This window comes from Erpetoichthys calabaricus, chromosome 10 (assembly GCF_900747795.2).
Source record: "Erpetoichthys calabaricus chromosome 10, fErpCal1.3, whole genome shotgun sequence".
NCBI classification, from domain to species: domain Eukaryota; kingdom Metazoa; phylum Chordata; class Cladistia; order Polypteriformes; family Polypteridae; genus Erpetoichthys; species Erpetoichthys calabaricus.
Genome location: NC_041403.2, coordinates 170,158,426 through 170,182,048, shown reverse-complemented (window position 1 = coordinate 170,182,048; position 23,623 = coordinate 170,158,426). Strand labels below are relative to the sequence as shown.

At 48.6% G+C, this 23,623-nt stretch overlaps 1 protein-coding gene across 1 annotated transcript in view; it reads left to right on the top strand.

The window, feature by feature from the left end:
- Positions 1-18,589, top strand: part of nfia (nuclear factor I/A) — a 293,924-nt gene extending 275,335 nt beyond the window's left edge. The window contains 2 exon segments of the mRNA XM_051933185.1: positions 3,489-3,580; positions 16,846-18,589. Coding sequence (XP_051789145.1) covers positions 3,489-3,580; positions 16,846-16,860 — 107 coding nt within the window. The 3' untranslated portion in view covers positions 16,861-18,589.
- The last annotated feature ends 5,034 nt before the right edge of the window (positions 18,590-23,623 follow it).

Sequence of the window (23,623 nt, the reverse complement as noted above, 5' to 3'; positions counted from 1 at the left end):
TGCTGGAGGACCTTGTGGTCTCAATCGGCCCCTCATTGCAACTCCTTTACTGCCCAGCGCTGTGTCATAAGAAGCTCTGCCTGGTCACCCCCAAGTTGGGCACACTGGAGTGGCACCTGTCATGGCTCTGCTCTGGTGTCCCAGGATGAAGTCAGACTTCAGCTCATCTGTGGTGCTTCGGGTTAAACGTGAGCACCAAGGCCTTGCTGGAGGACTAAAGCGATGGAATCAGAAGTGTGACATTAAGGGAGCAGGAGAGCGTGGAGTCAAGCAAACGGCATAAAGTGGAGAACTTCAAACAACTGAGCCTCACCAACTGCTTCAAATCGAAAGGACAGCTGACATCTAAAAATGGACGTCACTAGGCAACCGTAAATGAGAGGCGGGCCCAGAAACTGATTAACATATCGGAGGTGAGGACTGAATAGTGGGAGGGGGCAGAGGTGTGGCCAGTCTATGGGAGTGGCAGATGTCTGTTGGGACAGTGGCCTCATTTACTGTATATGCCAGCTTGTCAATATGCCACTCAGACTCTGTCATGGCACCTTTAAGGTACTCTAAAATAGAACCTGAGAGAGATACGGTGCTTTATGGACGACCAAACCACTTCCTGAACTCTTCATGTGACTGGACCACCGCTAGCAGAGGGGCTCACACCACCACCTGACAAGTTTTGGGGAGTGTTAATGTGGGGGTGAGGGAGGCTTTTTACATCACCTTTTATGTATGGCCACAACACCCTCACGGTCTGGCCACTGCAAGGGGCTTCGGGGGCCGTCTAGACAGGGACCAAACAGCTGCCTGCCTGTTTCAGTGGTGTGACTTTCCACCTGGCACTGCCAGCTGACCTGCTCTAATTTGGGGCTGAGAGTGTGTCTCCATCTCCTTTCCACCTCAATCCAATTGGCAGATTAGCTTGCGCCCCCTCATGGATGCCCTCACTGTGCCCACGGATTGAACCCTTAAGTGCGTAAACACGGATGGGTACTGTGCCCTTTCAAGCTCCTTCAGTGAGGCCGCAGCTCACGGGCGCAGTGCTGACACTTGTGGGCTCCCAGTGGCCCAGGCCGGTGTGATGGATGAACGCGAGTTTTACTGAGAGTCTGCCGACAGGTTGGCTCGCTCAGTCCAATCGATCTCGCTGCAGTTGTGGAGCCTGGAGACGCTGAGAAGAATTCAATTGTGCCGATTTCCTCCCAAGTCAGGTTGTTCTGCTTAATTTGATGTACCAGGATACTTTGATGAAATTGTTTCCCCCAAATGTTTGCGTCCTGCGCTGTTCTCATTCACTTACTATCGACTGCCCGCTCCGCGCTGGCCACTCTTTCCCACACAAAGTTGATTTCCTGAGCTCAGTTTGTTTTACAACGCAATTGCCCGAGGCACAAGTGTTGAGGAGCGTGTTGACGAGCGTGTTGACGAGCGTGACTTGTGCAGTTTCCCTTCAGTCGCAGTGTCATGGAGCAGAGCGCGGTAAATAACAATAACAGGAGAGGATGGCCTGCAGAGTTCACACGGAGCGTCGGACGACACTCGCACCGCTCCGTCTAACGGACCTCCGTCCATACACCCCCTTTAGATGGGACGACCCATAACCCAGCAACACCGCTCTTCCTCCGTGTAGCAGAAGTCAAGCTGGCGTTAATGGTGGTGAAGTGAGCCACCGTACCAACCATCTGGACCACACCAGAGGACCAAGGTGTAGACACGGAGAGAAACGGCCCACGTGAAAAATTCATTGTGTCAGGAACTCTCCGTAAAGAAATGACAAGGAGCAAAAATGGCTGAATGCAGGAAGCGTCCGCTGCCAGGAACAAGCTGTGTTATCGAAGGTCCACAATGCATACGCCGTGGTATTGTGTGAGGTTTGTCACCAGGCCACCGAGTGGCCAGCAGGGCAACATGGGGCGTCAGCCTCACATCTTAAGTGTCCCGACTCCATTCCACATTTCAATGCTGTAGAACGTTCAAAGTGAAATCAAAGTCCACGAAATGTCTGTGCGGTTCGGCAGGGCTGACCTGGGTGAGCTCCGTCACACAACACTGCCCTTCTGAATTGGCTCGTTTCTCCGTTTTATTTGGTTTGGTTTTGTGTGTTTCCTTCATCTTTCTTCAGTACTGTTATGAACATTTATCGTGTCACCGCCAGCTAAAGTGTTTCCCATTTTGGACGTTTGTACCGTGTTTATGATTTCGTGTTCTTCTGACTGTGCCGTCACTGCGGTGCTGTGCCCACCGGGGTTATTGGTGATGGTGTTGTTGGCTGTGACGTTTGTTGTTAGGCATGTCATCGGGAGGTGTCATTACGTGTCACGTCATCGCTGAAAGCACATTCAGGAGGTCACCATGGAGCACTTGTCACGTGATTATTGGATTCATTAAAGAGAAAGGTCTTTAGAGCCAATGAGAGGAGGTGACCTCAGTTTAGTCAAAGGCGCTTGGCTAGACCTTCTGCCCTCTGTGTGAGCACCTACTGAAGATCTGGGCCTTCACCTCTGTCTTTATCACAGGGACTGCCATTGTGGGTTTTATTTACCATACACTTCAGTTTGATTCATTCTGATATAAAGATTTTCAGTGAGTGCAGGCACCTAGCGTCACATCAGTGGGTGTCAAAGGGGGAAGGTGACACCCAAATGACCCAAGAGGGCCCAATGAAACAATCAAGTGGTGTCTTCACGCCGTTAACAACGGGATGTCAGCACGCTGCCTTGTTTAAAGGATGATCAGCCCTCTGTTAAGGAGCTCTGGGAGGGTGCGCACTGGGTGACACCACACCGTTGCCAGCCTCCGTGCTAGTGTGGGACAACCGAAAGTCATGAGGTGTGACGCTGCATCTCCCGCTTGCTGGTCGATCAGATTTTGCCAAGTTAGGTGTCAGGGTTTAAGAAGTTAGTGATGCGTAACCCACGGATGGACAGCGCTCCTGTCATCTGTACAGTTGTCTCTTTAATTTCCTTTCTTTCATGACAGAGACTTAGGTTGCCTTGTTCGCCATTTGACAGCCACTTTGCATGGCACCTGTTTTGCCCAACTTTTTATTAGTGGGTGCCCCTTTTAACGCCAGCACTGTTTTGTGATGCTTTGTTTGTCAAACAGCCAAGGTGTTCACACGAGGACATGCCACACGGACTGCCATAGGCCAGCAGCATGCGTGCTGGACACGTCACAGAATTAACTGCTTTCTCGGTCACATATCACCTCACTCGCCCTGTGCCAGCTCTAGAGAGTGGTGCACAGTGACGTAGTCAAGCCGTTGAACTGGAGCCCGAGTGATCAGCTGTGTGGTGCTCTGGCTGAAGGCGTTACAGCTGACTAGGCTATGCTGTGGCACCAGTCATCACCGGGCATCTGCAGCTGGCATCAGTGGGTTGAACAGTCCTGATGGGAAAAGCAAAATCAGGAGAAGCAATGTGAATGGTCTCTGATAGATGCAAGTGTGGCCCCCACTAACTGCTTGTGTCTCTTCTCTTGTCTTTCCTTCACAGCCTACTCCACACCCAGCACTTCCCCGGCGCAGCGGTTCGTCAGCGTTGGACCCCGGGATCCCAGCTTTGTAAATATCCCTCAGCAACCGCAGGTGGGTCCCCGTCTCTCTGCGCTCGTCCTGCCAGCTGCTTTCCCAAAGTGTCTTTGTTTGCTTGTACCTCAGGTGGCAGCGGGCCACACGACCTGCAGAGACAGGAGAGGAGAGGGACGCCTGGCAAGGCAGGGGAAGGACGGTGGGGTTGAAATACCAAAGGGCCATCAAGTAAAACTCAGAAGCCACTCTTTCACTACAAGGCTGTCTGAACTGCACAGCATAGATAGCCGGGGCTGGCACATCGGACCATTCCACCGCCCTGCCAACCTCTTGAGGAGGAGCATATGGAGCCACATTTGAAATGCCAATCGAAAGACAGACCTTATTGGGGCACAATGAGGACCTAAGGGGACTGCCATTCCCTCCTGTGCGCCCCCTACAGCATCCTGGGGCCTCCAGCATTGGAGCTCAGTGACCTTAATGGGAAGTCATAGGAGAGATTATGGCAGAGCAGATAACTGAGGGGGTCAAAGGAAAAATTTAATACTTCCTATCATGAAATAATTAAGTAAAATAATTAGCACATATATAATTCATTTTTAATATGCAGTTCACTGGTATAATACCTAAGTAAATATTTAATTCTTCTAAAATATGAGGCCAGGTAATACTGCATGCATAATTGATTTTAATATGAAATAAGGAAAAATAACGTGTTATTACATACATAATTCAGTTTCAAGATGGGATGTTTGTTTATATGTAACTCGTTTATAATCTGCAATTAGTGAAATATTACCGGAATCAGGGTTCTGTGGCCACACGGTGGGCTGCTTGATTGTGCCCGTGTCAGCGCCTGGGTGTATGGACCGCCGCCCTGGCCCACCTGAGTGCCCGCCCGCTCTCTGAGTCCTCCGACCTGAGGAAGCTGACAGCAAATGAATGGGCAGATTATTGAGGTGTCATTGGGAATCAGAGAATGTGGGATTAGCGTGGGCAAGAAGGGGAAACTGGGAGGTGGTATCGTCTTTATTATTATTAAAAAAGAAAAAATCAACTTTAATCTGAAATTAAGTGTGTTACGAAATTAATAAAATCAGGTTTAATAGGTAATAAGAGAACATGGGCAGTACATTAAAATTCATTTATTTGTATCTGGTAAATCTGAAGCAATGTGGAGTCAAGTGCCGAGTCTACGATGGCCCATTTCATTATTAAGTGTAGATTATAACATTCTGGTTTAGAAGCTCTGCCATTTGCTGCTGCTGTTTTTTTTAATGTTTTTTAATTTCAAACTTTGTGAATACTGTGGCTGACATGAAAGCGTTACAAGAGAACTCGGGTACAGAATTACAAAAACAGCAGCAGCAGAGGAGTCCTGCGTCATTAAGTGTTCACTGCCACTTGTCAGGACTCGAATCTCCCAGAAAATAAGGATGGAGGGAGGAGGATCAGGAGAGGAGAGGATTGAAAGAAAAAGTTCTTTAGAAAAAAAGATAAAAACACCAAAGCAGAAGGGCAGAACAAAACGTAAAGTGGGACAAAAAGAAAAGATCAGAGACGGGAGGGCCAAAGGCAGCAAAACTAAGAGTCGTCTTCTTCTTTATCGCACACTAAACCGAAAGACATTCCAGGTGAGGACAGCGACTGTATTGAGTGCCTCCAGTTCACAGTGGAAAACAGTGTGACGTCACAAGCTGCGTCACTAAGAGTCATCTGGTGGCAATGGGGACACAGAGTCCAAACACCCAGTTGGCACCCATATAAAATATAGTGATAAAACATAAACACAGCTAGAAAAGACCATGAAAAGAACAAAAATATAACATTTGTGACACAGCTGTTGTGACAACACTGATAGGGTGGCTGACTGGGAGCTTATCAGATTTGTTAACAATGGCATGAGGAAACACACAACTGGTGGAGTAAGCCATTGAGGAACACACAAGCTAACGTCCATCACAAAAAGCCAGCTGGGCATTCAGTAAAGGACTCGCGTGCCACCCCGGTGACAGTCACTTGGTGATGCCGACACCTGTGAGGTCTCGCTACACAGCCAGGAAGAGTGACAACAGGTAAAACAGGATAGATACACTGTGTCACTTTTGCAACTACAGGTTCCCCCCACTTTGCAAAGTCCTTTGTAAGGTGAATTGTCAGGACTCAACCACATAATTGAAGATGAATTTAAATGGAAAATAATAATTAGGCATTCCCTGTTCCCATAAAATGACCTCCATTTTTGCTCACCTAAATATCTGAAACCTGACTGATGTAGTTTATTTATTAGAAGAATCATCAAAACAAAGCAATGGGACATTTACCCTTCATATAATTCAGCTGTTCTTTTTCATTTCAAGTTTCACCTTCGTTGGTTTCACAGTTCCACGCTGATCTTCTTGGTAAGCCCCACAGGCTGCTGTGAGGTGTTAACAGCGGTGGTCTACGTTTGAGAATTGTCCTGGACTAGCAGGCGGTTTCTTTGTATTCTTCTCAGCAGTAAGAATCGAGATCCTGTCATTGGTGAAATGAAACCACATTGAAAAGGAATAACCTTTAGAAGGTGTTGTCACCCAAGTCAGGGCCCAATGTAAAGCAAAGAGAAGTGAATAGTGCAGTGATGAGGGCGTCTGAAACATCAACAGAGCAAATGCAGTAGCAGCAGCAGCTTCACACGCTCTTTTGGGACAATACCATATGACACTGTCAACCTCGGTGACCCATCTGGTATGTTCAGGGCCTACACTGTACTACTGTATGTCTGTCACCAGGCAAGTCTGTTGTCACCTTGTTTGCCTTGTGAATGTCCTGATTTTTTGGAAACAATTTCTCTTTGGACATTTCCTCCTCATTTACTTTTTCATTTCTATTTTAAGAACTTCCCTGTTGCTTGTCCTTTCCTGTGGTTTGTCGTTAAGAATATTTCAATGTCTAAAGAACACAGATGTGCAAGTAAAATGAGAACCGTCGGAGATTCAACCATCTGAAGGCTTCTCACACGCAACCAGTGAGAGTCTGCCCAAGTTCTTCGTATCTACGAGAAGTCGCTTCATGGTGGCTTGGGTACCCAAAGTGCTGGCTTGTCAGTCAGGGAGAGCTCGTATTCTGCAGCTGCACACCATTTTCCATGAGATGATTGCACACGTCCTTCTTCTGACTGCATATTATTGAACGATGCCATTCTAATTATGTAGTGTGTTTATGAGGCACACTGACTTACTTACGATTTTCAGGTGCTTTCAGGTGGTTGGCGTTGTGTCAGGCGTCTTTAAACGCTGCTGATTCCCATGGCAGGAACGGTCATTCACCGGTATGTCTGTGCATCAGTGGTAGGCTGGAAACACTCCAGCGTGTTCAGGCACCTGCTCAGAGAGGGACCCCCCCATACCCCCCACTCTTCTTAGTTGATTATTTTTTCAGTGTGGATAGCAGCGTATTGGATTAGTCTGTCCCATGGCTGCATCAGGGCCCTCGATCGATTTATTGACCCTGTCAGGAACTGTTACAGAAACAGAATGAAGAAGGGGTGGAATGGTGGGGGGGGGTGTGTGTGTGTGTGGGGGGGGGCTGGTATGTTGAATGGTCAACACACAATTCAATTTTGATATGAAGTGTTATTGCACAGGCAGTGTGCAGATCAGACCAGTGGGTTACACCACACATGTACACAACTAGTAATGGCTGACATTGTGGATAAAAAGTGCTGTAATAGAAAGAAAGAAAGAAAGAAAGAAAGAAAGAAAGAAAGAAAGAAAGAAAGAAAGAAAGAAAGAAAGAAAGAAAGAAAGAAAGAAAGAAAGAAAGAACCTTATCAGCTTAGCAAACACAAAAAGGGTTGATGAGGAAGGGGCACCGATTATAAATATCTGACAAATAGAGTGTCTGTGTATTTGTCAAACTCACTGGAATTTTCCAGGAGTCCTGCGCTCGCCGCCCACGCCATCCCCTTCCAAACATAATCAGCAGGCACAGTGGCTTCTGCAGAACCCTTCATCTAATTGAACTTTCAACAAGTCCGATTTTCTGCCCAGCATACAACAGAGGAAGGACTGAGAGCAGCAGATGCACTGATTGATATTGATAAACAGAGGGCATCGTGCTGTCCTGTGCCGCTGGCATGTCACACCGTGGAGGGGAAGCGGGCACATTGCACCCCCACCTTCCAGTAAGACTTGTGGCGTTTGGTACAAGTGACTGGCATCAGCATGTGCTGCTTCGTATATATGGTTAGAGCAACCCAGAGCTGTATAGTGCCTTTCACATCAATCCAATAATAACACCTATCTATCTATCTATCTATCTATCTATCTATCTATCTATCTATCTATCTATCTATCTATCTATCTATCTATCTATCTATCTATCTATCTATCTATCTATCTATCTATCTATCTGTTATAAAGTGCCTCATCTGTCTGACGAGTGACGTTCCCTTCTGCTGAGCCCTCTCGTGACTGTAATCGTGTCTTTGTGGATTTCTGTTTTCTGTCTTTGTCTTCCCATTTGCTATAGTGCCTTACATGTCAGTTTTTTATGCCACCTTCCTTTATCACACATTTCCCTGTTAGCACATTACACATATTCACAATAAGAAATTCTTGGTGGCCTTTTAAATTTATTAATCAGTGCTCTGGCGTTTTATTAAGTACAGCTATTCTTCTTATTCACTGTATATTTTATCATCATATTATATAAGTAATTATCGTCGCCTTTCAGAATATTAAATAATTCCTTGCTCAGTAACTTTATTAAACATGTAATTATCCTAGGCATGGTGTGCTGTTTAAATAATTACCCAGTTAGAATATTAGACGTGTAATTAGCCTCACGTGTCACAATATTACATCCATAAGTGGTCTGTTAGCATATTATACAAATAATCGGTGCCCCTCTTTATAATATTATATACACAAGTACCCCATCTGAATGCAGTGTAGAAGTCATTAGCGCAATCTTGTCACAGCTGACATGACTAACGGCTCGGCGTGTCCTCTACGATGTCATATCAGTCACTTGTCCATTACCGCGTTGCACCATTCATTAATGAACCCCTCTGAACTTTCCTTCCTCACTGACCTCATCGTCCTCAGCACCGAGGGGCCTGCTGATCAGCGCAGTCCACTGTGGAATACTGCAGGTCAGGTTTAGTGGTGGACCCTCTCATACTCTGCAGCTCATTTGGGGGTTCATGTTGAACTCGTCATCGAAGTCACCTCCAAGTCACCAAAGCTGAAACCAAGGACAACAGATGGGCTTAACGCCTGATGACTGGTTTGCACAACATTTACTAAAGTCTCAATTCAGCGGGAGACGTGCGCACTGCCTCTTTGACGTGATGTCACACTGCCTGTCTGAACTTTTAAATTGTGGCTTTCAAATCCAGTAAGCTGATATGGTGCCCAGTGCCACTGGAATAAACTCCAGCCCTGCCAGGATGAACCTGAGTTAATGGGGTTAACATGGAGGAGACAGGGTGGGGCCCTGCAGTGACTGAGCCCTACAGAGCAGCCACATGTTGATTCAAGATGACAAATGACAGTAAAATGCTGAGGACACCGGGCAGCACACTGGTGCCATAGTGGGTGCTGCCAGCTTAATGGCTTTTGGAGGCTGAGTTCAGATGTCAGACAGGCCCCTGCCAGTATGGAGATTGCATGTTCTCTCCATTTCTCAGGTCCTCCAGAGATGATCAGGTTACCAATGTCTACACTACGTTTACAGAGAGAGGGCAGCATAGTGGCACCGTTATATAGTGCCCTTCATGTCTATGTACAACAATCTGTCTATGGACCAGTGTCTTTAACAATATCTGTCTGTCACAGAGTGCCTCTTACATCTCGTTTTTTGATACAGTGGCTTTTCTGTCTTTGTGTCAAGCACAGCTCGCCTTATATTTTTGCTAAATGTCTAGAAATTCTTCCCTTGGTAGAACTGCTAGGGGGCGCTGTGATCTCCGGCCTGCTTACAGACTGCTGTGTCTTTCGGCTTTCAGGGACGTCACTTACGCTGTGACATGCCAGCCCCACTCGTGTTGCCTTTGGCCTTTCTTTGACACCTGCACCCACAGTGTAGCCTGCCAGTGTCACTGTCGTCGTTAACCCCTCTGTACCGATTCAGACATCGGATAGGACATCAGGGTGAAGGCCAGCTGTTAACTGAAGTCTGTGTGGCTCATCCCTTCATTTCCTGAACTCACTTAAGCTTGAGGGGCCAGGACCTACCGTGGAAGCATGGGCACAAAGGTGCCACTCTGTGGCAAGGCACAGCACCCCACCATTGCATCAGGCTACCCTTGCAGTGATGGTGAAGCATCATGAGGTGTCACAGGCCTGTGGACTATTTAGTAAGTCCAGGTGTCCCCAGAAATGACACAGCTGTCCCAAGTGTGCCCGTAGTAAACGTGACTGAAGGTTGCCCATCCCTGCTCATTCACAAATTGTAGCCCCACTGGCCGTGTGCCCACCTGTGCCCAGGTGTCGTATTTTAAGTGTGGTAAACATGTGTCCGCCAGCCGGCTTGGCTCTCTCGGCCCCGTCACAGCTCACGCCCCTCAGCGAGCGGGGGGCCGCGGCAGGCTCGGTGCGGAGCTGGTTTGCATTACATGAGGTGAATTCCTTTGAGATGACACACATCTGCAGGCACTTTACACAAAAGCCTGAGTCAGCGCTTTTCTGCATGATGAGATTACTTGTTCCATTGACAGGGCGTAAAAGGGAAAGTGAGGATCTGTTCCTGCAGTGTGTGTGTGATAGCCAGCCTGGACCCCCCCCAAACCTACCACGCCGGCCCACCCTTAAAGACGAGCTTCACCTTGGAGATTTGCAGAGAGGACACCGTCGGCACGTCTCCCATCGGCTGCCATTGATCCTCGGCCGTCTTGTCTGCTTTAGTGCTTTTGGGCTGTTTAAAGGTGCTGGGGGGCACACCAGAGGGGGAGCGGAGCGGAGCACTGGTCCCATATTGCAGGCTTAACTGGGAGTCCACAGGCATCAGGCATTTTGGGTTCTCCTTTTCCAGCCGTAGCCCTCAGAAGTGAGTGCCACTGTGGACCGAGACCCCCGGCCTACTGGAGTTCTGTGGTGAGAAGGAGACGTGACGGCCCGACGGAAACGCCGATGACAGAGCGCCTGTGGACGTGTTGAAACACCGGGGCTCTGGTTTCAATTGCGCTGGAGTGTGGGCTCATCAGAAAACCTTTTATTTCTTTTAGTGTCTCTTTAATGAGAAGCAAATGTTTCATTTCTCAGCTGTGTGCAGCAGGGTCGGGGTCAGGGACCACCGAGACGAGATCGAGACGCGCTGAAGGTCTCAGTCGCGTCACCCGCCCATCGCCCACTTCCTTCCTTTTCAGATCTCGCCGTTCCTAACGCCAACATCGATTTCGCCCTTAATGCTCGTTACTTTCGCCACCTTTGCTCGCCTGATCCTAAGTGTTACGACTGAACACGTTTTATTCATTTTTTACAGACTTTATTTGTATTTTTATGAGCAGTTTCTCCCCCCACGAAGTTCTAATTCTTTTTGTTTCCTTTGTGTTTCTTATTTTCGTTTTTCTGTATGTTTTATGTGGTTGCTATGACATCATTTTGTTTTCTGCGGGCACCGCCATTTTGTGCCATTGATGGGGGTGTGGTTAGGGAGGTGGTGCCGTGTGACATCACCAATGTGACAATTTGTCCGAGATTGTGGATTCACATTCAAAAACCTTTAGCCTGCGTTTCCCTCGGAGATTTGACTTTGATCATTTCGAGTTTGTCTGGCCTTCTAGTTGTGACAGACGATCTTCAGTCCTTTCAGTTCTGCCTGTTTTTCCGTTAAATCTTCATTCCCTGTCTTGACCCCAACATGAAAAGAGCCCAGAAGGCCATACGGACATCCGGCCCATGCAGCGCTGTGCCAACGTCTGGAAATGCCAGTGAGTTTGGTTGAATTGTTACCGTATTCTGTGTCTGTAATCGGCGGCGTATCCAGGAATGAATTCATTAATCGCCAGCGTATTCTGTCTGGCAGATCGGGGTGTAGCCCGGCATGAATGACTGAATGAGTGAGTGACTACCGGATATTCTGTACCAGGAATTCACTTCAGGAATCGTAACTCCAGAAAATATATTTTGGGGTTCAAACCAACAACGGCCACACCTGTGTCTGTAAGAGAAATTATAAATTAAAGAGACTTTTATACAAAGCTACTTACATAACAGAAATGGAGGACACACATCAGTCTGGGGGACAGCACAAGGTGACAGCACAAGTGAAGAGCGCAGAACAAAACGCCAGCGAGTTACAATCACAGGTTACAAAAGCCTAACAGCTAACATCAGTTGCCACACAAGAGGGTCTTCAAACGCTTCTCAAACACATCAAGGGGGTCAGAATTGCAAATGGAGGTGGGCAGCTCATTCCATCAGCTCAGAGCTACACATGAAAAGAGGCTGGAATGAGAATTGATGCCACATTTGTCTCAAGCTCATTGACGCCTTCCCCTTAAACTCGGGCGACTGAGTGATTTCTGTAACGCTGAGACCACCCATCTCTGTATTTAGCTGAATCGATACTCCAGGGTTGAATCTCGGAATTTGCTTGCGTTGTCCATTGCCAGTCCTACACAGCACCAGTGTCTCAGCGATGGTCGATTATCATTTCTTCTTATACAGTGGTGTTCACAGAATAAGGGACCACCCCCTTAGGAGCCCCGCCCACCACACGTGGCCCACCAGTGGTGTTCCTTGGGTTCCCTGAAAAAGGTGACAGGGTGTTCATCTCCATGGAGATGAGGTGTAAATCAGGACTCGGGCGCCCCAACGTGCTCCGTGACCCGCTGCAGATGATCCGCACGTTTTCTAATGATGAGTTTAGTTCACCTTTACAACGGCAGCATGTCAGACTCCCTTCTTGCTGACCCTGACTTCACGCTCTGCACTAGGATGAAAGTGGCGGTTAGTGGCCGGCTGGTCTTCCGTCTGCTGCGTTTTGTGGCCGTCACTGAGTGCTGAGGGCTTCTGTAAAGTACAGACAGACATACGGCCTCTGCCACCCACTTATGGTGACAAAACGGGGACAAATTACCGGACCAATCGGTGTCAGCTGGTACAATGATGAACACGCGCATCCCGGCGTCACTCGCTCATTATACAACAATGATGCCACACTGGGCGGCCCCTCCCACTCCCGCAGCATCGGCTTTTGCCCACACTAGTCTGGCGCCCCCTCTGGTAGGTGGAGGAGTTTTGCTTCTGAAGGCTCTGCAATCACCTCACTGATGTGATAAAACTCCCACATACCAGGTGCTGTTGGACTCGTCTTGACGTCTGGTTTGGCAAGACGTCAAGCTCTTTGGGTTTCCCCCCATTTTTTGACCCCAAAAGATAAAAACTCCTTTCTAGGCTATTTTTGGAGAATATTTTCTGCAGAAAGTGACACCCTAATGATGGAGAAAATCAATAGGTGTCTTCAGAAAAAAATGATAAGGGGGGGGGGGGGGACTTGATGTTGTGCATCAACTGACCCCAAGGGTTCATGAGGGGGGTCAAAGTTACTCCATCGAAGTAATGGGGATCGGTAATATGGGCCTGTGGGGGGCCATTTCACACTATTTGGAGGTTGATGATCATTTATTTGGTATTTGAGTCTTTCCTGGTGGTCCTCTCCCTCTAAGAAGGTTAAAAATGGCAAATTTCAAACCAAAGTATGTTGGGTATCGTTTTAGACTATTTCTAGATCAGTGATTACCAATTGATCTTTGATCCTGTACAAGCCCTCTGTGGACCCCCATCACAGGGTGACAAATAACACGTTTCTATGACAACTGAGAATATTTAGATTTGAAACTGATGTGAACATTTCAAATTTCTCTTGTTTGTTATGTGCTTCTACCTCGTGAGGTGAATCAGGACAATTCAGATCAAAGGGCGGAATGTCAGCAGAGATGTGGTCACCTTAACCCTTAATTAGAGGACCAAAGACCACTAAAAAGACAGAAGCCCCATCTCTGGGGTATGTAGTAAAGTGTGAAACATGTAAACTGGACACCTGAGCGGAGCGGGGTGGGCTTCTACTAGGGGCCCGTCGTCTGTCTGGCTGCCATGTGAGCTCGTCGGCCCGGGCTGGTGGGGCTCGCGGCGGGGGTCTGCAGATCTCAGCTAAAAGTCATCTCAGGACAGGAGGGAAAAGAAAAGAAAAGCAAAGAGCGACTTGAAAAGGCTCAGTGGAGAAACAGACAAAGACACCGAGGAGCTGCACTGCGCTGCAAAGAAAGTCCCGAGTCAGCAAGTCGTATTGATTAAAAAGTAACCTTCGAGCGGCGCGGCATGGCGAGGCGAGCGCGTCCTGAGCCCCGCCGCAGAGCCTCCGGCCCGCAATGCAGGGGACACCCGACGGCCTGCGTGCACCTGACTTCTCTAGGCTTTGGGGGTTTTTTTTTTCGTTTTGTTTGGCCGTCTCTAACCAGAACTCCCCTAAGATGACAAACTGTTCCTTAAACGCCAAGCTCGGGAAATAACAAAAGGTGCGCGCAGTGGGGTTGGATCGAATTGGCAGGCGGGCTCTCCCGTGCGCCCCGTCTTTCTTTTTTTTTTTTTTTACTTTGTCGCTTTTCTCAGTACAAAGCGGTCCGACCACGACCAGTGTAGTGCGGTATCAAGCGCAATAAAGAAGCCATTGTGTGACTTTCAGCAAGGCGCCGATCAATTAAACGCGCGGGCACGCGAGCCAGTGGAGCCCGCAGCGTGCGCTCGTAAATTCGGCTCAGTCCATTGCCGACGTCACAAGTGGGCGGGGAGCGGGGCAGTTTCTTGCTAATGACAGTCACGTCTAGGGCTGTCTGGTTGCTAAGGGCAACCAGACATGATGTAACACCAGGATGAACTTGAACTTGAAGGGGAGGGAAGGGGAAGCAGAGAAAGGTGGGGGGTGAAAAGGGGAACAATAGACCAGAGCAATCAATAAAGGCGATCTCGAGGAGGATTAGAGAGACACTTAAGGCTCAACTCGCCGGCCGGGCGCTCGGTGAGCTCCACACACCCTCCAGCTCAGCGCTCTCTGACATTTTATCTTTCCGCACCGATTTTTCTTTATGTATTTATTTCTTTCGGCCCGCAGCACGGTGCTCGATCGTGCAACATAATAGAGCCGCTCGCGTCCGCCGGCCAGCAGTGCCAGGGCCGTCAGGCCAAACGCGCGCACCGCCCGAAAGGAAACTTTGAAAAGTGGGACCGGAGTCCACGAAGCCCCCAACCGTCGTTATCTGACAAACGTGCGCACTTTACCGACGCGAAAGTGGGCTTAAATTAGCAAAAAGCTCAAGTTTGTTTTCTTTAAAAAAGACCCCCTGTTTGAGTGCCTTTCTTAATGTTTGAGAATCTGAAATAGAGCCCCCCAGCCCCCGTCTAAGTTGGGGACTAGCAGAGTATTTCAAGGCGCTACTGCTACTGATTTTTATTTGGTGATGATGATATAGTGCCTGTCATGTCCGTCTATGCTGACAGTACTCTGAAGTGCAAGTGTCCTGTCGGTGACCTCAGTATTATGTCTGTCTGTCTGTCTGTCCATCTACAGAGTATCTACTGTCTAGTAAACATCACATCTATCAATCCATCCATTTTCCAACCCACTGAATCCGAACACAGGGTCACGGGGGTCTGCTGGAGCCAATCCCAGCCAACACAGGGCACAAGGCAGGAACCAATCCCGAGCAGGGTGCCAACCCACCGCAGGACACACACAAACACACCCAGACACCAAGCACACACCAGGGCCAATTTAGAATCGCCAATCCACCTAACCTGCATGTCTCTGGACTGTGGGAGGAAACTCACGCAGACACGGGGAGAACATGCAAACTCCACGCAGGGAGGACCCAGGAAGAAAACCCAGGTCCCCAGATCTCCCAACTGCGAGGCAGCAGTGCTACCCACTGCGCCACCATGCCGCCCATCTATCAATCCATCTGTCTCCTATATAGCGCCTTTCCCATCTGTTCATCTGTCCACAATGACGTGTTGCATGTTAGTCAGACTTGCGAGTAAGAACTTCAGTGAGTCTGGAACAAGACCACCACCTCCATCATGCAGTATCTGTGTTCTGTCCATTAATGGTCCTGGTGTGCGTCGACGTACTGCATACTGGGGACAGTTTCAATGGACTGTGTATGTGGAACAGGACGACTCCTGCTACTGTTACTTTCATGTATCCATCTATAATACTAGATGTAGAGGTAGACGTTTTCCGTTTCTGTGTATTGTATAGCGCCCACCCTTTTGTAAGTCTGCCTACTTATCTGGCCTTCTTCATTATAAAGTGCTCTCCCTTAATGTTCCTCTATCTGCAGTGTCCTCGGTGACTGGCAGCCTGCTGTGTGTTACTGTAGGTGACAAATGGAGTGCACAGGACAGTGCCAGTGTACTCATCCATTTAACTGTAGTTAGTGCCTTTCCTCTCCGGTCGTCTCTCCAGGGCGGCCCCAGTGAGTGTCGATGTGCTGCCGGCCGGTCGGTCAGTCGGTCAGCTGGACTCACGCGTTTCTATTTCACCGTATGCTAAGCCTTTCTGAGCTCGATGTTTTCCTTATTGGGTCGCAGGACACTATCTGGTCAGCAGATTCTCTGACGTGTGTCTTGTTGTTTTAATATGTGGGTCCTTACAAAGGCGGAGTGCTGGCTCTGAGGCTCGGGATCTGCACTGGCAATCGGAAGGTCGCCGGTTCGAATCTCGTAAATGCCAATAGGGACTCTGCTCTGTTGGGCTCTTAACCTGCAACTGCTGAGCGCTTTGAGTAGTGAGAAGAGCGCTATATAAATGTAAAGAATTAAAGTCTGCCCAGCCAGCCCATATCAGTGTCCGAGCATCTCTGATGTCACGAGATACCAAAAAGGAGTAAATGAGTCTGCAGTCAGTTAAGAATAAGAATAAGAATGATTGTATTTATATAGCGCCTTTCCCAGGCTCAAGATGCTTCATAAGCAGTGGACGATTCTGAATGAATATTTGGTAGAAAATGGGAAACAACACAAGTGCCCTGCGCCCTGGCTGGCTGTCGCCTGTTCTCCCCGTTTCAGGGTGGGCTTTTCCCTCATCCTTGAAGTGAGTTGCCCGGTTCCTACTGTTCACCCCGTGCTGTCTGGATTGGCTCCAGCTTGGGTTGAACTGAGGGAGGAGATGACGTTAGGTTAGACCACCACATCCCGTGTATCTGTTTGGTTGGCTAGGGTGACGGGTCTGTTTAAAATTCGGCCAAAGCGGTGGGGTTGGGTCTTGGTCTGTACGTGACAGCACCACGGCAGTGGTAAGTCCTGATGGGTGTCTTCTCTCTTGTCTTCTTTCCGCAGTGGTACCTGGGTTAAAGGCGAGCGTCTCCCACCACCCACCAGACAGACCACTTGACCCGTAGCCGGCACTGTGACAGGAAGGAGAGGACGAAGAGGGCTCGTCTCCCTGCTGGGGGAGGAGGAGGAGGAGGAGGCATGAGGATCACACGCTCAAGACCACCACCAACCCATCGATGCTGCACAACACGCGCCCCACCTTTCGGGAGCATAGAGAGCGGCGCGCAGAACTACCTGGCTGAAGAGCGCCTGCACGTCACGGACTTGGTCTTTGCCCCCATGGATTTGCAAATGGGAGAATCAGGACCCTTGCTTGACCCGGGGGGGAGGGGTCCAGGACCCCGAGTCCAGGTTTGACTAAACTGCTGTTCTCTCTGTGTGCGCGGCAGGTGAGGGCCTCGTCGCAACGATGAAATATTTAGGCTCCTGAGCCACCGCCCGCAGTCCCCGAGGCGAGCCTAAGTGTTTCAACGCTGACGTCCGGAGAACATCAAGAGACCCTGGCCTGGTGAGGTGAAGGTGCCCCCTCCTGAAGCCCACTTCGACACACGCACGTACATACACACATACATACATACATGCGTGGAGCCCTGCGGATGTGTGCATGCATGTCTGGGTGAAGTCCACCGGGAGCGAACGAAGCGACAGCGCGCCTGCCTGGAAGTTGACGAGTACCACCGCCCGCCAGGTGCCCGCGTGCGCACCCTCACGCACCATGGAGGACAGGCTCGAAGCACTCGTCCCCAGTAGAAGCCAAGAGAAGTGCGCTGTGTTTTTGTATCGAACACGTCTTCAGATGAGGAGGAGAAAAAGCAATCCATTGAGTTTGGGAACTGAGTAAAGTGCAATTGAATTGGACGGATGAATATCCTCATAAGATAGAGTTTGTAAAAAAACAAAAAAAACAAAAACAAAATATTTTTTGGACTTTTTTTTTTTTTTTCCAAGTCCTTTTTTAAACCCCAGGACTCTAAAATATCGGGGTGGAAAAAAGAAAGAAAGAAAGAAAGAAAGAAAGAAAGAATAGCCTTTTGAGAACGTTCTGTTTTGCTCTGATCGATGTTTTATGATTTGCTTGTGTATCCCTTAAAAACATGGAAAGCGTAGTCGGCAGGAGGCCGAAGTCTGGTCTGGGGTCAAAGACGCACGGCCTGCACCAGAAGATGACATGCAATGTAAGTGGTGAGGCCTGGCGTGGGGGGGGGGGGGGGGGGGGGGGGGGTCTGTCCAGGTTTGATTTTATCAGGGGGTTGGGCTTCAGAAGTAGACCCCCAAAGCAGTGCAAAAAAACAGAAAGACAAACGAGTTTGCCAGAGCGCAGCACTTCAGTACCTTTACCTGCAGACGCTTTTTGTTTTCTTTCTTGTATTATTCGTATATTTAGACTTTCTGATCGGCTCGATGGGTGGTCAGTTGGGAAGAAAAGACAAAAAAAAAAAAACAAGCAGAATAATGTGCATGTCGTAGTGGTAGTGACTAATTTTATATAGCGCAAGTAGACTAAATGTAGACACGATATGGTAAACCCGAATCCAGGCACTTGCCGTTAAACGCGACTTGTTTGGCCCGCAGAGAAAGGGCTTCTTACTGCTGTCCTCTACAATCAGCGAGCGGGGGGCCTTGCGAAGACCCCCGGCTCCTCTATCTGTTCCCCTTAAAATAAATGAAATCAATATTTTTTTTTATGTTCTTGAATTGCACGAAGCAGTTATTCCGCATCAATGTGCCTTGCCCTGGAGAGTAATTATGTGCTAACTTGTTGCACAATTTCCTATGTGGAGAATTTCTTTTTTAATTATTATTATTATTATTATTATTATTGTTGTTGTTATTATTATTATTATTATAATTATTATTGTTGTTGTTGTCATTATTATCTTCCCCTTAGTGTAGCAAATTGGAGAGTAAAATATTGTAAAGTTTTTTAAAAGAAAAAAAAAAAACTAATAATGCGACTTTGATGTCCGCTGTTGTGGTTTTTAACACCTTAGTAAAGTTTGGACCCCCGTGAGTCGTGCGCAGGTAGACTAGGAGTGTCGTCCCGTAGATGCGAGTGCGTGCCTGAGCTCCGTAGCTGCTAGTGAGTCCGTGTTTGTAGATGTTGCTGCATTTAAAAAACAAAAAGAAAAGAAAAAAGAAGAATAATTGGAGTCTTCCTCTTTGGATTTGGGTTCTTTATTTTGGTTTTCCCCTGAAACAAGAAAATATGCAAAATGTGCTTTGACTCCCGTAGAACTTGGCATTTGTTCCGTTTGTTGTTTTGTTGTTTTGTTTTGACCAAAGTCAGTGCTGCACTTGACTAGAAGTGTCGTGTCGTGTCGTTGGTTTGTTTTTATTACTTTCTTCTCGTTGTTTGGGACACTCGTCTTAGCAGAGCAGTCTGACTGTGGGACACTGAGCTGAATCCTTGACGATTTTTGAAATATTGTTCGAATTGTGATTCTTATTTTTTTTAATTACTGTGTGTGCACAACTTGGTTTGGTTGGGGTTTCTGTTTTTGATTTTCTGTTTTTTTTTTGGTCACGAGCAAGCCTTAAATGAAGAAAACCGTTCTGGAATCTCACAATCACAGGCCGAGAAAAATCGAACATTTGGGGAAAAAAACAAAACAAACATCCAAACTGAGCGCAAAAGACGAGCGCCGATGAGCCCACTCGTGTGTGTGTGTGTGTGTGGAGACGGTCCGTACCCGCGATATCTCGACGTCGTGCGGCTCTGTGTCTCACTTGTCATCCACACACACACACACACAGTCGCGTATCGGGCTGCACAGAAGAAACGCACATAAGAGTGTGCACACGTCTCTACATGTGTGTGTGTCTATTGAAGTCTCTCACATTAGATAGAATATAGCATACACTGTATCTAATGTCCAGATCTGTCTCCATAGACACACCGGTGGGCCTGCACTTCACGTCCAAGACCTGCACATCTCTACACACACACATACATATATAGGAGCGCGTCCTTCTTCTCTTTATTTTCCTCGGGGACTCGTCCCAGTGGTGCTCACATGATTGTCCCCGACGTGTCTCGCGTGGCCGTCTGTTGTGCTGTGTGCCATTGAACGTCCTCTTAGCACTTAGCTGGGCTTTACTTTCTGACAAATTGTGCACTAGAAATCAAATCACTTATTGGCAGTGAGACGGAGAAAGAATTAAAGAAATAAACCGCAGCTTCCAGTGAGAAAACACCACAAGAGCAAAGCAGCGAGGACTCGAGGAGGAGGACGAGGGACACAAAACCCACCGAGACAACGGACCACTGGTGCTGAGCTGTTACAGTCCGCTGCATACACGACAGAAATAACGAGAATGATAAGAAAGAAAGAAAGAAAGAAAGAAAGAAAGAAAGAAAGAAAGAAAGAAAGAAAGAAAGAAAGAAAGAAAGAAAGAAAGAAAGAAAGAAAGAAAGAAAGAAAGAAAGAAAACTGTCCTGTTTAATATGAGGAGTTTTGTAGCATTGAGGAAAACAAGAAAGAAAAAAACAACAAACATCTCTCCGTCTCTCTTTATCTCTCTATCTTTCTCTCCCTCTATCTCTCTTTATCTCTCTATCTTTCTATCTCTCCAAATACAGACACATATAACATTGTGGATTTCCTTCTTGTATTAAAGGTCTCCTTTGGTTTACAGGGTCACACCACTGGCATCACTACAGCGTCCCGCCCGCTCTTCACATGTAGCCCACTGACGCCACCATGCGTTGGTATCACAGATGACTTGGACCTGTGGTGGTCTGTGGCCTGACCGGGGCTGTGACGTCTTTATGAAAACATTGAAGTTGGATGAACTCAAGTCAGTTTAAGTTCAAAGTTGACCCCTCTGGCCCTTATCTGTAAAGCGCGGACCCCACAAAGTTCTGGGGTTCTGAGAAGATACGGTGGGACTCTTAGACTGAACGTTGGCCGTCATCCGGGCACTTGCCTAATAAGGGGTCTCACTGCTGTCCACCACAATCCACAAACTCAGGGTCTTGTGAAGACCCCTGCTTTCTCCATCTTCTCTCCTAAAAAAATTAAACTAATGTACATCTTTCTTTCTTTCTTTCTTTCTTTCTTTCTTTCTTTTTCTTTCTTTTTCTTTCTTTTCTTTCCATTCCTGCCAAACGAGGCAGACGAGATCAGGATGTGCTTTGGAGTCGCCATGAGCTCTGCTAGAAGGTGGACCCCCATTTCTGCTGCATTGTCTCCTGGCAGGTTCTCGTGTTTGTAGGACACAGAAGCAGCATTAGGGCTCGGTGCCATCCAATGTGTTCCTCACGCCACAGACCTCCTCAATTACCTGCTGAGACCACCAGCTGACCCTAAAGGTAACCGGACCCGCGGTCGTCGCCAACGACTGAGTGGAGCATCGATTGAGTTGAGCTAAACCCTCTGGTGCCCCCGGTGGAGGAGGACGATGATGACGATGATAGGGTCCCCTGTGGCTGCCTGTCCAGTTGACGTCTTGATAAAGTAGACGCTTTGAGATTTGCCCTCAGACTCGCAGACAGACGATGACCTGATGTCACGCAGACATGGAGGAGGCCCTCATGTTGAGCACCTGCTGCCATGACAGGTTCTGAGGTTTTGTTTGTAGCTTGTCGGGTGGCAGACTACACCTCGGTGACTTGGGATGTCCCACGTTAGCCTCAATGCTGACCATGGAGGTGGATGACCCCTCAGAAACGGCCAAATACCATCAGCTAAAGCGCACGTCCAGTCAGGCAGGCGGCCAAGTGTCGGCCCACACGGACACTGAAACAGGACATCGGTTTGATGAACTCGAGCACCGCGGGCTTCACTAAGTGCTGGCACAGTCCACGTACTTGGGGTTGACGGCCAGTTTAGATAGGCGGACCACCTCAGCGCGGCTCGGGCCAGTCGTCCTGTCAGACGCGTCTTGTCATTTGACGAAGGCTCAAAGTGCGTCCTCCGTGTTTAAAGTCGGCCACACGTGCGTCGAGTCTCGTCTGAGGAGTTTGTGAGGCAGAGAGCAGGACGTTAGATGAGGAGAGGGAGATCAGATCAGCGGACTGGAAAGGAGGAACGGCGTCACCGTCAGCTTGTCAGCTTCTCATGTCCAGATGTCACCGATTCGCTCAGAAACTCCACGTCGACTGGTGGCAGTCGAATTCTTTGAAATTCCCCAGCAGCTCTGTCCGTTTCCCAAGACCCCCAAATATCCTTCCAAGGTTCACCCCTTTAATACAAAAAGCAAAAACGCAGGCCGGGGGCTGAGAGCGGGCAGCGAGAACTTCCTGATGGCTCGCTGGGTTTGTGCTTGAGGTGACCCCAAATGGACTGAAGTCTCGCGTCCGAGTCGGCTGCGAGTCACCACACGCGGGTGCCAACGGAGGCCATCTTGTCGAATGCCAAAGGGCCGCCATCACAGGGTGGGTCCATTCTGCCCGTCGGCCTTAAATAACGTACTTTAGTGGCCTTGTGAGGACAATGGACGGCGAGTCCGTGACTGAGGACCGGCGGGCGAGCGCTCGTCGAGCGGGCATTTGGGCGCAGGCCGGAAGGACACACAGGGCGTCGAAGTCGTTTTCTGGAACGGGGTGGTAGTTTAAGCCGATTTCTTTCTTTGTTTCTCTCGAAGTCCGTGCATGTCTGACGTATTTAACCGTTTTTGATTTTCTGCAAATGGCTACGCAGCCTTGATTGCGCAAATCTAAAGGAAGAAAGGAATCCGTAAAAAGAAGGAGAAACGGCGCACAAGTGGCACCGACCGACTTCGGACAAGAGCACGTATGTACGCCCGTTCGTTTGCGCTTTGGTGAATCTGCGGGTGGCACTGCAGCGGACCCTCGAATGCCATCCCATGGTGCTAATACAGGCTGGCAAAGGCGGCACGACGGATGGGCCTCGCCACTCTGCTTCCGGACGGACGTCTTTTATCTGCATGAGAACTATGCACTAATCGTTGCCTATTGATACCGCGTATGCATACGGGCTCTCGTGGGCTCTCGCGGGCGCGCCGCCGTACCCACATGAGTAACTATAGCGATACTATTTTGTGTTAACAGTCTTTGCCTTCTTTTTTGGTCGATGTTTATGAAGCCAGCTTTAGGACAGAATGAATTATATGGGAAAAAAAACCAGCATATTACCTGATATATAAATCTACAGTATATATTAAAGAAAGAAACAAATGTAGTGCCTGTGACCTTCTGTATTATAATCTCGCTCTCTTCTCAGTCCTCCGTACACTAGAAATATACAGATATATAGAGAGAGATTTTATCTGTCTGTTGATGTACGATACCCTCGAGATGTTACTCTGCATGCTTCTTCTTCTTCTTCTTCTTCTTCACGATTGCTTTGTCCCGAGTCGGACTCCTTCTTTGCCTTTGATTTGTCTCCCTGGCGCTCAGCGGGCGCTGCCCTCCTCTTCTTCTCTATACTCTGATATCGTTGTGTGCCCGCCTGTGTTTGTAGACCATCTTCACCCTTTGCTTTCTCTCCATGATCTCTGGAGGGGTGGACGCCATTCGCGGACTAAGAGTCACCTCCTCGGCAAGCCGATGTCCCGCTAATCGATGGCAGATGTGAGCTCAGCGGTCGTGGGGGGGGCACCATCGATTGGGCGAGGCCCACCGAGCACCTGCACTCCCTGCCCTTACAGAAATACAATTGGGGACCACCACCGGGCAGACATCAAAGCGGCCTTTTGAGCTTCAAAGTGGCACTGCGCCCCCCCCGCCGACTGGCAGATCCAGGTGGTTAGAAAATTCATGCAAATCCCCCCAAATCCTCCCAAGCTGCAGATTCTGTGCCGGGGGGTCGAGGTCCAC